Source organism: Larimichthys crocea, chromosome XIII (assembly GCF_000972845.2).
Source record: "Larimichthys crocea isolate SSNF chromosome XIII, L_crocea_2.0, whole genome shotgun sequence".
Lineage (NCBI taxonomy): Eukaryota > Metazoa > Chordata > Actinopteri > Sciaenidae > Larimichthys > Larimichthys crocea.
Genome location: NC_040023.1, coordinates 9,642,029 through 9,656,857, shown reverse-complemented (window position 1 = coordinate 9,656,857; position 14,829 = coordinate 9,642,029). Strand labels below are relative to the sequence as shown.

Here is a 14,829-nt window from a genome sequence, read left to right as displayed (position 1 = left end):
ATTGGATTTGGATTCATCATGTGACCTAACGCCACTCTGTGTCTGCTGGATGTGTAATTAAGATATGTCAATGCTGCTAAAATGACTAAAGAAAATCAATCAATGCTGCATCTACATATGTTATATATCATATTTTATTACATCTTAAACTTAAATTTCTTCCTTTTGGAGATCAGTTTTGACGAAATAACAACCCAAATCTGAAATCATCAAGGAGTATCTGGAGTCTGGCATCAGAGATGTTGTCACAATTAGAGGAGGTTAATGAAACATGGAACAGCTGATGCGTCTGTCTTTGTAAGACAGATTGATGAGGCACTGGGTCAGACGGGTATCACTGGGATTGCTGTGTGTTTGTTGGGGGGTTGGCTGTCTGGTAATCCAGACTCCTCTCATCCCTCCGATCAGCAGAGGGTGAAGTCCTGCTGGATTATCTGTGCTGCTGCCGCTTTAATCAAACAGCAGCTAACGCACTGACCGGCCAACGTGAACCCGTGAAGTTAAACACAGGGTAAAGTTCACCACCATCACTGCTCATTCTTCACTGTCAGTTAATTATTGAGCAGCGTGGGATTGATCACGCTTCTGTATAAACAGAGCTGTGAGGACATGAAGTTCCTGACATGAGTACATCGCTCAGTGATGGTGCCTCCAGACAAATTTAATTTACACAATTGAAACCTCGTGATAACGTGAGTCTGAGATCTAGGTACTCCATAATTATCTGTGATCTCAAATCTAATTAGGTCAATTTGGATTTCAAGGCTAACTGCACTCATTAAAAAACATATTCATTCACACAGGCTTTAAAAACATCAAGGGATCTTCAAGATGTGACATTTAACTGAGTTTAGATTGTTTCTGGTTGACCTGAAGTCAAACATCTTCAACTTTCAGTTTGACCTGATGTTAACACTGACTCTGACATGAAAATATAGTTTTGTTCTTAAACTGAGGGTAAATCTGGAGGTTTGTGTTGTTTAAATTCTCTAAAACTGAACCATTGTATTTGTATTACTCAAATAAAACAACATATAATTATCAGAGTCGCAAGATTTTAGAAAAACCGGATATGTAAGTTAAATTTTTTCCAGAAGACGTCCTAAAATCGGAATAATTTAGTATCAGACACTGACCAAATTCTGTGAACGACACAATTGCATACTTTTAGTATTTAATGGCTGTATTTTCTATCAATTCTGGTGGACAATAATCCATACATCCATCATAACTGTTTATTCTTATCAGGGTTGCAGGGGGCTGGAGTTTATCCCAACTGACGCTGGGCAAGAAGCGGGGTACACCCTCCCAATTTCATCACATTTAATCATTTAATTTAAATTTATATGAGAATCAGCCTTAAATATCCCAACATATATAGAATATAAACTCCTCTGTCCTCTGTGTCTCAGACTCTGCACACACAAATGAACTCTGAAACTTCTAAAAACATGAATCCAGCCTTGAAACTATTAAAATGTTAGTTTGTAAACCCAGAAAATAAAGAAACGGTTCTCCACAGACTTCACGATGACTTTTCTGGGCTCTTGGCTCCATCTTGTGGCGCTCCATCGAGCCTCCTAATCCCATCAGACGGAGTTAAACGGCGGTAATTGAATCAAGGATGTCAAACAGCATCCATTCATATCTGCCTCTCATCACAGCGGTCTGGACGTCCCTCCGGAGCGTTTACTCACTAATCCATTTAACGATTCACTAAAATCATGTCAGTGGTTTAAGAAAAAATGGACCGTACTTAAACTTTCACTCACAGCTGAACATAATCCACCGCCGTCACAGCTGGAGGAAGAACGTTTAATTGTTGGCTGATGATCGGTTTGCTGCACGTCTTCACTCACAGGCTGCTTTCAATGCTTTCCTTTTTATAATGCAACAGAGAACTCTAAACACTGATTGCTTCACTAATGAGACCAATAATCAACAACAGCTGACGCCTACAGTCTGCAGCACTGTTTGAAGGATTCACCATCATATTAAAGATTATTGATATTTACTTAGATAAAGGTTGCAATACTGTGCTGCAGAAATATTCAAAATACAAGTATTATATTACAAATGTTACTTAAAGGGCCGGTGTGCAGGATTTAGTCGTACCAAGCTGTATATCTGCTGTTTGCAACCACCTCACCCTCTGCGTCTCCCTGCAGCGTCTGTACAAATAAAAGTCTCATTTTAAGGTAACAAAAATAAAATGATTCTCATTTTCAGGTGAGTATACACTGATAAAAACACAGTTATGAATATTATATTTAATTTCTGTCCTTTAAATCTCACACACTGGACCTTTAAAGTATCAAATGTTTCGCAGAAAAATGTGACCGATATACTTGTATATATTTTATGTGTATTTTAATGTTGCAGCTGGTGGACATGCAGCTAAATCCAAATACTTTACACACTGTTGAGTATTTTAATGTTTCATCTATAACAATATAATATAATTTAGACATTCATCACCTGATTTTTAAGTTAGAATCAGTTTGTGAAGTAATTAGTGTTGTAGCGGAGTAAAAATACTCAACTAATGTACAAGAACTTAGTTATATTCCACTTCAGTCTTTTGATTTAAGTTTATTTCTAGTTATCACGGGACAATCTGTGAACGTAACTGAATCAACTCACTTGTTAGGAGAGTCTTTGGAAATACTGAGTTGTACAGTTACCAGTCAAACAAATACTTTTAAACTAGTTTAATTTTCTAACCTCCTCACTGAGTCTCAATCGTAATTCTTTGAGCAATTCCTGAAATAAATCTGCACTCACCTCTGTGCACAAAAAAGAGAGAAGAAGGAAAAGACGAGGAGGAGAAGACAGTGGATGATAACATTTATTTGCAAACTTGTACAGGCGAACAGGAAATAGATTTACTATACACAAGAAGAGAACTGTGGACAGCCGTGTGTTCCCTCATGCCTTGCCTGAGTGGCACGCTGGTGGCGTGTAGGTCCCCTCCTTTATCATCTTGTCACGCTGCTGACGGATGGCGTGCAGCCTCTCGTGCTGCAGAGAGGAAGAGGAAATAAAGTGATTGAAGAGGATGTCACACATCGGGTCAGAGATTTCACCACAGGTCTGTGCTGTGAAGCAACATCTCTGTCCAAATCATAAAACTGAACACAGCAGAGACGCAGGCCGTCAGATCGTCTAATACTCCGACATCTCAGACGGATGTGAGATTCATGTCAGACTCTGAGCAGCATGCAGCTTCGTCTCCGTCACGTTCTGAGAGAATCAGCATGTTTGCATCCAGACGGGGAGTTCCTGCTGCTGCAGCAAATCCACAGCGAGCCGGCGACGAGGCCGTCGGTCTCTCTTCTGCTGACGCTGACCTCAGTTTAACTCTGACGTTTAAAGGATCAGACGTGTGCACTGTTCTTATACTTACACTATTATACTTTATTTATTTTATTGCTGCCTGATACATGCTCTGATCGTCACAACAGGTCTGTAGCTTTGAGAAAATACAGTGAGTGAGTTTAGTTTCAACATGGAAAAGTCACCCACATCAACACTACTGATAACTGCACACAGAAGTCACCGACACGTACCGTCTTCTGCCTGTGCATGCACTCGTAGAAGTCCTCAAACTCCAGCTTGCACTCCTTCTCAGCGCGGGTCTGCCCGATGCCGTGGGCACATTCGATCCACTCCTTCTCGAAGGCGTGGCAGCGCGCCGCTCTCTTGTTCGGCTGCTCTCCGCTCTGCAGCAGCATCCAGCGGTCCAGGTTGATACCGAGCCGCGTCTGCAAGTCGACGAACGGCATGGTGCTGATGACGGGTGAAACGGGACGCTGTGGAGAAGACAAGAGGGAGCACACACCCTTAAAAAGTGACAACAGTGAAAAGGTGTGAACAGCCGAGAAACGCCTCACTGCACATTTAAGATGTGGCTTTCTAAAACAGCTCAGGTGAGGCTGAACTGTCGCCTCATCATGCTGCTGCAGACCTACACTAAGTCACGGCTGTCTGTAAATCATATTATAAAGAACATAATCTATGAGATACATCAAACTGAAGCATGTTATTCTACATGAGCAGTGAGTACTGACACAGCAGTGTCACCACAACAAAAGACCTCAGAGTAACTCCATTTATCGCAGTTTAACGTTTAAATTTAAAGTTTAAATACATAAATTTGAAAACAAAATGTTCTGAGTGAATCCTCGCTGACATGAAATAAAACATTATATTTCTTTCTCTTTTACATGTTTCTATACAGAACAAGGTTTTATGAATTAAAACTATCAACCAGAAAAATAAGCACATATTAATAATAATAATAAATCTATAACCTAACATAACTCGTTTTCATAGACTGTGTTAGTTAATCAAACTGCAACATATCTATTCTTCTTATTGCTGCTTTGTTTTCATTGTTACACTTTAAAACAGACGCTGATGTTGTGCTGCGGCCTCAAACATCAAACTTTGTAGTCCTACAGTCATAGAAACAGAAACAGATCTAAAACGGAGCTGAAGGGTTTCAGTGTTACATGGAAATGTTTCTCACTACCTGACACATCTGAATTATTATTATTTTTTAATTGTTTGCACATTAATATGGAGTTGTATTTTAATTCATTTCAGTAAGTTAACTTATTTAGTAGTGCACTCCTCCTGTTTAACTCTTTTTTCTGTCCTTATGTATATTTATATATGTTCTTCCTCCTTAGTTTATTGTTACTATATATATTGTTATCAGGGGCGGCAGTAGCTCAGTCCATTGGGACTTGGCTTGGGAACCGGAGGGTGGGCGGCTCAAGTCCAGCATGGAAGGTGGACTGGTAGCTGGAGAGGTGCCAGTTCACCTCCTGAGCTGAGTCCTTGAGCAAGGCACCGAACCCCCGACTGCTGGCAGGGCGTCCTCAGGGAGCTGCCCATCAGTCCACCGTCTCTCTCCACATTACATGTCTATGAGCCTCTGTACTTGTACTGTTTGTGTGTTTGGGAATGTAAATAAAAAACAGAGTGAAAAAAATTATTTCTCTACTTCTTCTTTTGTTGTTGTCACTGATGTTACCTCACGGCCTGTACACAGTGTGTCTATGTCTGTCTGTGTGTGATACTTGAAATGCTGCAAGAAAATAATTTAACTTCAGAGATCAATAAAGTGTCTGTCTGTCTGTCTGTCTGTCTGTCTGTCTGTCTGTCTGTCTGTCTCTCTGTCTGTCTGTCTGTCTGTCTGCTGTCTCTCCATCTGCTGTCTATCTGTCTGTCTGTCTATCTGTCTGTCTGTCTCTCTGTCTGTCTGTCTCTCTGCTGTCTGTCTGTCTGTCTGTCTGTCTATCATCTGTCTCTCTGTCTATCTGCTGTCTGTCTGTCTGTCTGTCTGTCTCTCTGTCTCATCACCACAGATTACCTGAACAGGTGACACATCTCTCCCTCAGACTTTGACCTTTACAAACGGCTCTAATGATGAATAATGACTCTGTGATAACTCTGATGAATGCACCTGTCTCACCTTTAGATCACCTGTCTCACCTTTAGATCACCTGTCTCACCGTAAACAGCTGCAGCAGCTGTCTGACGTCACACAGAAACTTTAAAATATCTTTATCCATGAATACAATAATTAAAGTTTAATGTCTCTGAATTAAGAGATGTTCTGAGTCAAACGTCGATTTAAATGTTTGTTTGTCTCCTTCAGATGCTAATGCTAAAGCTAACAGCTCGTATTAAACCTTTTCAAACATGAACTGACTCTACAGAGTGTTAAAGTCTCTGACACACAGTTCAGACTCAGACCTGACAGATAGATCAAACTCATTTTACCTGTTTCTTTGTTTTCTTGTGTTTCTTGTTTTTTTGTTTTTCCGGTTTAACCTTCCTCCGACTCCACGGCTGACCACAACGCGGCCGTAAAACGCTCGGCTGTGTCGTGAAGAGACGCGCGACAGACAGACACAGGCGCGTGACCGCCCCCTGCTGGACCGGAAGTGTTCATGAAATCACCACGTGCTTAAACACACACACTTTTCTACACACACACTTCATGTTTCTTTATGTCTCAGCCTGTTGTACAGAGATTTGTTTATAAATATTTATGCAAATACATATTTAAATATGTTTTTATGTTCATGCCTGCACCTACCTGTCATGTTCAATCAATCAGATTTTATTTGTACAGCCCACTGAGGGGTTTACAATCTGTACAGGGAGTGACACCCTCTGTCCTTAGACCCTCGGTTCGAGTGAGGAAAAACTTTTAACAGGGAAAAAATGTGGAAGAAACCTCAGGAAGAGCCACAGAGGAGAGAGAGAGAGAGAGAGAGAGAGAGAGAGAGAGAGTTTTCAGTAAGGGAGATGTGACTGCATCTTCAACCAATACCAACCAATGCCTGACTAGACATAACACAGTCCCCCGGCAGTGTAATCCTATGGCAGCATAACTAAGGGATGACCTGAGCCAGCCCTAACTATAGGCTTTATCAAAGAGGAAAGTCTTAAGTCTATTCTTAAAGGTGTTGACCGTGTCTGCCTCCCGAACCCAGAATGGTAGTTTGTTCCACAGAAGAGGAGCCTGATAGCTGAAAGCTCTGGCTCCCAATCTACTTTTGGAAACTACAGGAACCACAAGGAACCCAGCATCCTGAGAGCGCAGTGTTCTAGAGGGGTAGTAAGGTATTATGAGCTCTTTTAGATACGATGGTGCCTGACCATGAAGAGCTTTGTAAGTAAGGAGAAGAATTTACATTCTATTCTAGATTTAATAAGGAGCCAATGCAAGGAAGCCAAAATGTGAGAGATGTGATCTCTGATCTTGAAAATGTGAGAGATGTGATCTCTGATCTTGGTTCCTGTCAGAACACGTTCTTTGTTAAACTGTATGTCTGTACCTGTATGTACAATCGAAAGCACGGTGAACCGGAGTCAGATTCCTCGTGTGTGGACAAACACCTGGCCAATAAAGTGATTCTGATTCTGATTCACTTTTTGCAGAAAAGTCTTAACCGTAGCTGCATTTTGTGAGACTTAGTGCTCTCTGCATCTGAAGCAAACATTCAAACCTGTAATATTTATAGTATATTAATCAATAAAATGTATTTTGTCTATGATTGATTTTCCAGACAATAAAAACAGTCATTAATCTTTTATATAAACACTCTGAGACACTTTTTAAACTTATTTAGATGTTTTTAGGATGTTGTGTCTTTCATCAGACATCGTTTGGAAACTTAATCCAAGAAAGATGGATCATGTTTTACCAGCTGTTTGAAACTTTTGAAACATTTCGTGTTGAACTCAACTCAAAATTAAACCTGGAATCATTTCTCTCCAATATTTTGCTTCTCTCACTTCTCCAGTTTCAGTAAAAGACTGCATTATTATCAAGGATAGGGGATGTAAACAAGTAATAAATGGATCTATTTGAGTCTGAACACGTGGCTGAACGCTGTCAGTAAAGGTGTCTCCCTTCTCATATGACTACGACTTCATCCCAAATCAATTAAATGTTAGTTATAGTTATAGGCTAGTCAAAGTTTATCACATGGCTTGAACAGAAATGACCTTTGTAGATGTTTTCAGGCAGGTCGTCACATTAACAGTGTCTGGAGATGATCAGGATAGATCTATAACCTGATATTCGGTGCCTACAGGGTGGACTTAAAAGAATCTCAGGGCTTTATAAGAAACTCCAACGAGTTAAAAACAGAAAGTAGCATCTACATTTAACAAACATGTGGAAGTGAAACTAACAGCGGCAGTACACAGGACGTCTGGACAGAATATTGTGAATTTCAGTGGAAGTTATAAAGCCTCTTTGTGGTCGAGTGTTGAGCTGGAAGAGTCTGAGCGGATGTTTTATTACAGCCTCGTGACTCCCGAGAAGAAAACTTGTCTCACTGTTTGTGTTAAATGGAAACAGCCCACAGTCTGTTTAAACAGAGAACGTCTCCTCCACAGTACGGTCAACAAACACACTCTCTCTCTTTGGTGCAACATCAGGTTGTGTTTATTTATTTTTCCCCAAAAAGGTCCACAAGTTGTCTTTCACAGTCCTGCATGTACAACCCCGCACAGAGCAGAGCTTTAACAGTGACAGGAAATACACAAACAATATAATAACACTTAAATATTGCTATCTATATACTCTAAAACCTTTTTTTTTCAAATAAGGACAGGACCACCTGTGGTCTTAATGGGACATTTCCATTAACACTCACACTCCGTCCGTGGTACATTCGTGTGTTTTCTCACAGGCAGGCAGGCAGAAACAAGTGATAAGTGCAGAACAAACAAAGCACTGCCAAGGTATAGAAGCAGCTAAATCCATAAAGCTACTCTGAGATGAAGGTCGAGGTTCCCCGAGTCGATTCCTTGACGATTAAAGGAAATCCTGTCGGAGAACATTTTTAAAACTGAAGCACAGAGGTGATACAAAGCTGAGAAAGAATTCCGGCTAGTAAAGATGATTAAGAAGAGCTTCTTATCTCGGCATCGAGATTTGAAGTGTTTGGCTCCAAAAGTGAAAAAGATAATTAGTAAAGCATAAAGTAATAAAGGAAGATATAAAAAAACAAGATAATTACAGTCCTCGGGTCACAAAATTGATAAAAACACCTTGGATGCCCTTAAAAATACTGAATGATAAACTTGTGTTTGCACTCGTTCTTGGCTTGTGTTTGTCGTTTTGGAGCCAAACAACTTCTTTAGTTACATCCAACATAAAAGGCCTTCTGGTAGGTGGTTTGTTTTGGTTGTACCACAGACTTTTATATGCAAATGAAGTCATTTCATTCATAGCAACAGATGATGAATCGCAAACAAATAAACAAACCAAAAAAAAATACGATAAATTCAGATAAAGTGCACAAGTGCTCATTCAAAAAACAAAGTGGGACAAACGAATACATTCATCAGGAGTCTACACACACACACACACACACACACACACGTAAACACACACGCACAACGTTCAAGTGGGTCAGACAGTTAACACGTCGGTAAACAGAACCAGTCAGGTGTGTGTCGAGCACTGATCCAGTCCCGTGACACACACCAGAAGCACCCAGTGAGTTCTGACAATGACCGGTGAGCAGTGTCGGGTCAGGCAGCCTGTTGGAGGAGGAAGTCGAGTGTGTTCAGGAAAAATGTTTCAGATTCAAACTCCAACTTCGACTTCTGCAAAGTTTGCTGTTTTTTGTCATTTGCCTGGATTAGTTACGAGCTGAAACACGACAGTGGAGGTAAAATGAAAGGTTGTGGATCTGATTCCTGATCTGGTTCCATTCAGGATTCAACAACAATAAATAATTAAACAATTCTTCCTATGTGGAATAAACCTTCCTCCTGTGTGACCTTATAAATAGTTTGAGAAATGCTGATCTAGAAAGTTTGAGGTGAAATATAATTTTGCTGAAACTCCCAATGAGAAAAGATTAATCAAGAAAGTTATTAGCCGATTAATCGATGATGAAAATAACCGTTAGATGCAGCAAAGATCCATTTTGTTGCATTTTATTTTACATTTTTTTATTGTATATTTTGTTTTCACTCATCGGAGGTCGCATTTCTGTTTTAATATTTGCTGCACGGTTAAGCAGTTTGTGTTTAACCAGCAGGACTTTTTTAAATTTAACATTGATTTAAACATAAATATACAAGTTTCTCTGAAATGATAAATGTCTGGTTGATAGTTTGACTGTAAACACTGTCGTGGACTTCTCTCAGTGCATTTCACCGCAGTGTCATTGTCAGAACTCAAGTCACTTATGTCATATTTTACGTCCTCCTGTCCGTCCTCCTCTGTGCAGGGTGAGTGAGATTCAAGTGCAGCTTCGTCCTCTAAAGTAAACTTTAACTTTTAACACCAGTGTAACAGAACCTCACCGCCCCTTTTTAAACCTTTCACACACACAAAGGCATGGCTCATGCAGGCTCATGCACACGGCAAATAAGTTTCAACATTTTCAAGGTCATCTGAATATAAATAGAAGAAAAATAAAAGGAGAAAATAAAGCCACAATAGTTGAGTACAAAGTCCACATTCACTCTCACATTGTTATAAACATCTGTTTTCCCGACGATCCTTCTCCCGCCGCTGTGCTTGGTGACTTTTCACCGTATTTCATAATTTCAATTTTGCAATATTTCTTTGTGGAAAATTTGTACCTCTTTTTTTGTTTTTTGCTTTTTTTTTTTGCTTTTTTTTTTTGCTTAAGTAGCCAAGGCATTTTGCACCAAGGAGTAAACATAAATCATCATCTTATAAATCTCAGAGGTAGAACCCTGACAATTTACTCAGCGAGGAGATTGACAGGTAGATAGATAAGACAGACAGACAGACAAAAGTAAACAAACGCTGTCTGTGTTTAAGACGGTGTCTGTGAGTCGCAAAAGCAGCAAACGAGAGATGACAAAAGAAACATGAAAAGCTGTGAAGTAAAGGAGCTCAGACGTAACTGTTGGGAGGATTGGTTAGTTTGTTTTTGTGCAATCCTGAGAGCTGCTCTTCTCTCAGACGTAGAGGATGACGTTGCTGTCTGCGGGACAGTGAAGGCCTTCGGCGGGGTTCAGGGCTCGGCATGAGGGGGGCTGTGGCTGCTGGCCGGCCGCCAGGTGACAGCTTTTGGGGTGAGGCGAGTCACAGTCGTCCGACGTCAGCTCCGCGATGTCGTCTGACTGAGTGTCCGACATCTCCAGGTCACTGCGGATGCTCTCCGGCTGAGCCAGGGTGACGTCTCGGAGCCCCTCCCTGATTGATGCTCCCGGTGACAGTCCCAACGCCGAGCCGGACAAAGCCCCGCCTCTTCTGGAGCTGCAGTCCTGAGGCTCCTCACCTCCTGAGACGGTCGCCATGGCAGCAGAGCCCGGCGGCGGGGTTAGGTCCTCTTCGCTGGTCAGGCAGAGATGGCTGGGTTTGGTCTCGATGTCCACCTGGATCTCCAGGTTGGTGCACTCCCTGCAGAGACAAACAGAGATGAAGATGTTTAAAGGATGAATGAGCTACGTCAGCTGTAGTTTGATTTTGAAATTAGCTTTCTAATCTAATTATTAGTCTGAAAAAACCCTGAAACAACCACAGACTCCATAAACAGCCCAAAGCACTCGTGTGTAATCTCTGATTTAACCACTAGGAGGAGTATTGTATTACTTTGTGCATACTGATTCCAGGTGAGTGCCAGGTGTGTGAACAAGATCAGCTAAGATCGGTCACATGGTTTTTACGGTAAACCATCGACTGTGAAAGTTTAACGACTCATCAGTGCAATAAATTAATGAGAAGTGACTCGATAAACACTTGAAACCCAGCTGGTGGTTTACGGTAAGATCCAGCTGACTTGAGGCGACCTAAATAACACACCTGGTGCACTGCTACACCTCCATCATTGAGTCCATCCTCGCCTCCTCCATAACTATGTGGCACACCGCTGCCACAGATTGCAGCGTGTCTCTTCTGAGTAGGTGATTGGCTGCGATCTTAGACGTGTGCAGGTTACATGAACGTTGGGTCTGCGTTAACGCACAGCTTTTAATTTTTTAAGAATACTCTGCACAAACAGCTCTTATTATTTTAGAAACATATTTATATTTTTCAGGACTTGAGTCTGTGTGTGCATGAATCTGTTTGATGGATATGCGTCAGTGACACCACACACCACCTGCTGAGTGACTCAATAATAAAGCATGATGCACTGGAGGAGTTGTGTGGTTCACTGTCTGCTCAGTAAAGCTGCCGCTGATGTAGAGAGAGATTTATGCAACATGAGATCATCAAAACATCAGATTACGTCCTCGGTTCATCAGACGGATGAATCCATAGACTGACTCTGCGATTAGACGCCACAGAAGAAGACAAAAGCGTCACCTGTCAGGTAGTGTGTAGGACGAGATGATGGATCCGGCCATGCCACGGGTGCTGGCACAGTCGCTCCCTGCTCCCAGGCTGCCTGTCTCCCTCTGGGCTGATTCTTTAGCCAGCTCCCCCGCCTGCACCTCCAGCCTGGAGGAGAACAGGTAATCACGTTAGTATGTCGCATCATTACCGAGCAGAAAAACAAACCGTTAACCGAGACTCACCTGCTGTACTTCCCCGTGCGAGTTCCCAGAGCGCCACCTGCCAGCGTGTTAAAGTGTGGCGTGTCACCCAGAGTGCCAGGAGCCACGGAGAGCCCCTCGCTGGGGGAGGTGGTGCTCAGGCCGCTGACCGCCCCGTCCAGACTGCTCTCGCCGAGGCTCGGAGACTTCAGGGCTCGCCACGCGTCTGCCACTGCAGAATTAGACAGAGGATGCTCTTTATTGTGGATTGTGGTGTAATTTGAACACCCTGCTGCTCCACTGCACAGGACATGTTGACGTCCTTCTCGTTCTCACCTGTGATCGGACCATCGTCCTCATCAAAGTCGATCCGTACACCTCGTCCCTTCCCTCTGCTGACACCGCAGCCTCCTCCTCGGCACAGAGAGATGGGCACCACGCCGTACACGTAGGCCAACATGATGGGCACGCCGATACCTGACGAGGGACAGAAACAGAAACAGTTGTGAGAACCTTTAACTTCAGAAAGAGAAGAAGAGAGAGTTCAAACAAAGTCCTGTCGAGTTTCTCACCGACGCTGACAGCCGCGATGACCGGGGCGGTGATGATGGACAGGGCGACGCCTCCCGTGATGGCCAGGTTCCTCCTGTGACGAGACGACTTCTTCAGCTCGTAGTGAGCGTGGATCTGCAGCAGAGGAGAGATGAAGAGGCAGTTAACACACAAGTCAAACACTTCAGAGCTGCAGCTGAACACAGACGGGAAAGAAGTCCAGGATTTCTCCCCAAAAAAAGCTTCTTTTAATTAAAATGTTTCCACGTTTTCTGCATCCACGTGATGTTTCAAATCTTTCTCCACACCGTCAGGAATGTAACTTTTCAGAAATTCTCTCCATTTCAGGACAATTCAAAGTATATAAAAAAACAACCATCGTGTGTAATTTGGGTGTATTTGCAGAAAGTAAACTCCTCCTGAGGTTTTTAAAACCTTTAAATTCCCAGAAACAACACAAAGGACACGACCCCTCTGTCTTCAGTGCAAGCTTTGCTCCTGTAAATACTGGTTAGTGGTGACAGTTTCACACCAGAAACAAACAGTACAATCCACAAATACTCACTGAAACTAACACTAACCACAAGTTTCACCACAGGAGTGACACTACAGACAGCTTTTCTTACAGGAAACATAAACAGGGTTTTTTTTAAAACAGCGTTCAACTAAATCTGTGTCCTAACTCGTCATCGTGAATCGACTGTTTCACTTCTCTAAACGCTCAGATTAGCACGAGAGCATTTCCTGAAGAGACGACTGAAGCTGTGAAATGCTTTTTTGAAATGAAGAAGCAAAGTCAACCACGTCACGCCGTGTCAGAGCTTCAAGACTTGTAACGTGCCATATTGTTAATGTCCACAAGAGAGCGCTGGAGTCTGTTAATGTGGAACGCCCACACGCACCTTCAACAACATAACCAACTACAAAGATATGACACAGTCATGATCACATGTTCACATTTGTGGAGACAAAAGAGGAATTTCAGTTCATCTGCAGGTCCAAATTCAACATTTAAAGACGAATCAGGATTAAAATAAAGAAACAAACCAAAGAAATGTGAGAAACGAGCGGTTTCCAATAAAAGATGTTTAGTTTTAAACTAAAAGTGAACAAATTAATGTTTATTTAACTTCCTGAATGCGTCAAGTAAATGTGACTGACTCTAAAAGAGCTGTCTGTGTCTTATGTCAAAGGATTAATTAAAAAACTTAAATTTAGATGATTTTAAAAGACTCTAACTGACTAACTTTCCCGTGAAGTCCCAGCAGTCTGTCTGTCGGTCAGCGTGATCGTTGATGTCATTGAAACTGTTCCTGCGGTGGGCGAAGGAACTGAAAGTTTCTGACATTTCTAGAAAACCAGGGCATCAAACTGAAAGTTAAAAAAGGTTTTTGTTCCACAATGTCGTAAATTTCAGTTAATCACCAGAGGAGGGCTGCGAAAGAATGACTGTGGCGACGCTGTAAACTATTTGTGTGTGTCGCCACAGCTCTGCGGCTCGCCGCTTCTGGTTTCCGTAGTAGCGTGGACGAAGACAGACGCTCAGAGAAGTGACCATAAAGAGAGCTCAGTGTGACAGACGTCTTAGTTAGAGGTGAGAAAGGATGGAAGGAAACGTCAGAGTTAGCAGAGTGAGAGTTCCTCATCTCTGAACTTTATTTCTCTTTCTGAAGCTTCTTCCTCTCCGGTTTCTCACCTTGCGGCCGATGTAAACGGGGATGCCGATGACCATGGCGGGAACAGCGATGCCTGCGATGAGGGTGATGCCGACCGGAGCTCCGATCAGGGTGCCCAACTGCCACAGGATCTTCTTCTTCCTGCTCCAAGGCTTCTTCCCCCAAAACGTACAGCCAGAAGGACTTGAGGAGAGAAAGAAGAGCTCATTTAGAGAAAGCCGAACACAGAGCAGCTGCATGTAAGACGTGAAATAGTCGGTCAGTACCTGAGGTAGTGCAGGTCGGAGATCTCCTTCATGCAGAGCCAGCAGAACTCGCAGCCGCAGACGGCGCAGGTCATGTGATTGCAGCTCCCGTCGTTCATCTTGATGATGTAAGCGCCGCAGCGAGGGCAGGGCTTGATGTCATCGGCTGGAGGGAAGATGGGATCAAACAAACAAAGATATGACGTATATTGTTGACTGTTGTCGAATCCTGAACCAGTTCAAGAACCTACTCCTGATCCACTCCTCAGCCACCGAGCTGGACTCGATATCTCAAGCTTGAGAAATGAAGACTCACAATCAATAAACTTTACTTGATAATCTAACTTTATCGAGTA

General features: G+C 42.5%; 2 protein-coding genes across 4 annotated transcripts in view; both read right to left on the bottom strand.

Moving 5' to 3' along the window:
* Window positions 1-2,830: 2,830 nt before the first annotated feature.
* Window positions 2,831-5,924, bottom strand: ndufs5 (NADH:ubiquinone oxidoreductase subunit S5). 3 transcript variants are annotated; one of them, XM_019270746.2, is made up of 3 exons: window positions 5,794-5,924; window positions 3,570-3,812; window positions 2,831-3,021 (listed from the first exon to the last, which is right to left on the bottom strand). In XM_019270746.2, exons 2-3 carry the CDS (start codon window positions 3,783-3,785, stop codon window positions 2,929-2,931), a joined length of 309 nt encoding a protein of 102 aa, XP_019126291.1. In that variant the 5' UTR covers window positions 3,786-3,812; window positions 5,794-5,924; the 3' UTR covers window positions 2,831-2,928. The 3 variants fall into 3 exon arrangements, with proteins under 3 accessions (XP_019126291.1, XP_019126289.1, XP_027142502.1); XM_019270744.2 differs by having other exon boundaries at window positions 3,570-3,842; window positions 5,794-5,923; XM_027286701.1 differs by having other exon boundaries at window positions 3,570-3,789; window positions 5,794-5,922.
* A 2,028-nt stretch (window positions 5,925-7,952) lies between these two features.
* The window catches only part of rnf19b (ring finger protein 19B), a 28,415-nt gene continuing 21,538 nt past the window's right edge, over window positions 7,953-14,829 (bottom strand). The window contains exons 4-10 of the mRNA XM_010745705.3: window positions 14,495-14,639; window positions 14,249-14,411; window positions 12,573-12,687; window positions 12,337-12,477; window positions 12,043-12,232; window positions 11,831-11,965; window positions 7,953-10,924 (exon numbers count right to left, since the gene is read on the bottom strand). Of these exons, the coding sequence (XP_010744007.1) occupies window positions 10,480-10,924; window positions 11,831-11,965; window positions 12,043-12,232; window positions 12,337-12,477; window positions 12,573-12,687; window positions 14,249-14,411; window positions 14,495-14,639 (1,334 nt within the window). The 3' untranslated portion in view covers window positions 7,953-10,479. The remainder of the gene's footprint in view (window positions 10,925-11,830; window positions 11,966-12,042; window positions 12,233-12,336; window positions 12,478-12,572; window positions 12,688-14,248; window positions 14,412-14,494; window positions 14,640-14,829) is intronic.

Bases quoted from the DNA above. Each gene is read 5' to 3' on its own strand.
- ndufs5 (XM_019270746.2), bottom strand. From the start codon at position 3,785: ATGCCGTTCGTCGACTTGCAGACGCGGCTCGGTATCAACCTGGACCGC. The intron at 3,022-3,569 runs GTACGTGTCGGT...TCCTCTCTGCAG, and splicing joins GCATGCACAGGCAGAAGACG to CACGAGAGGCTGCACGCCAT.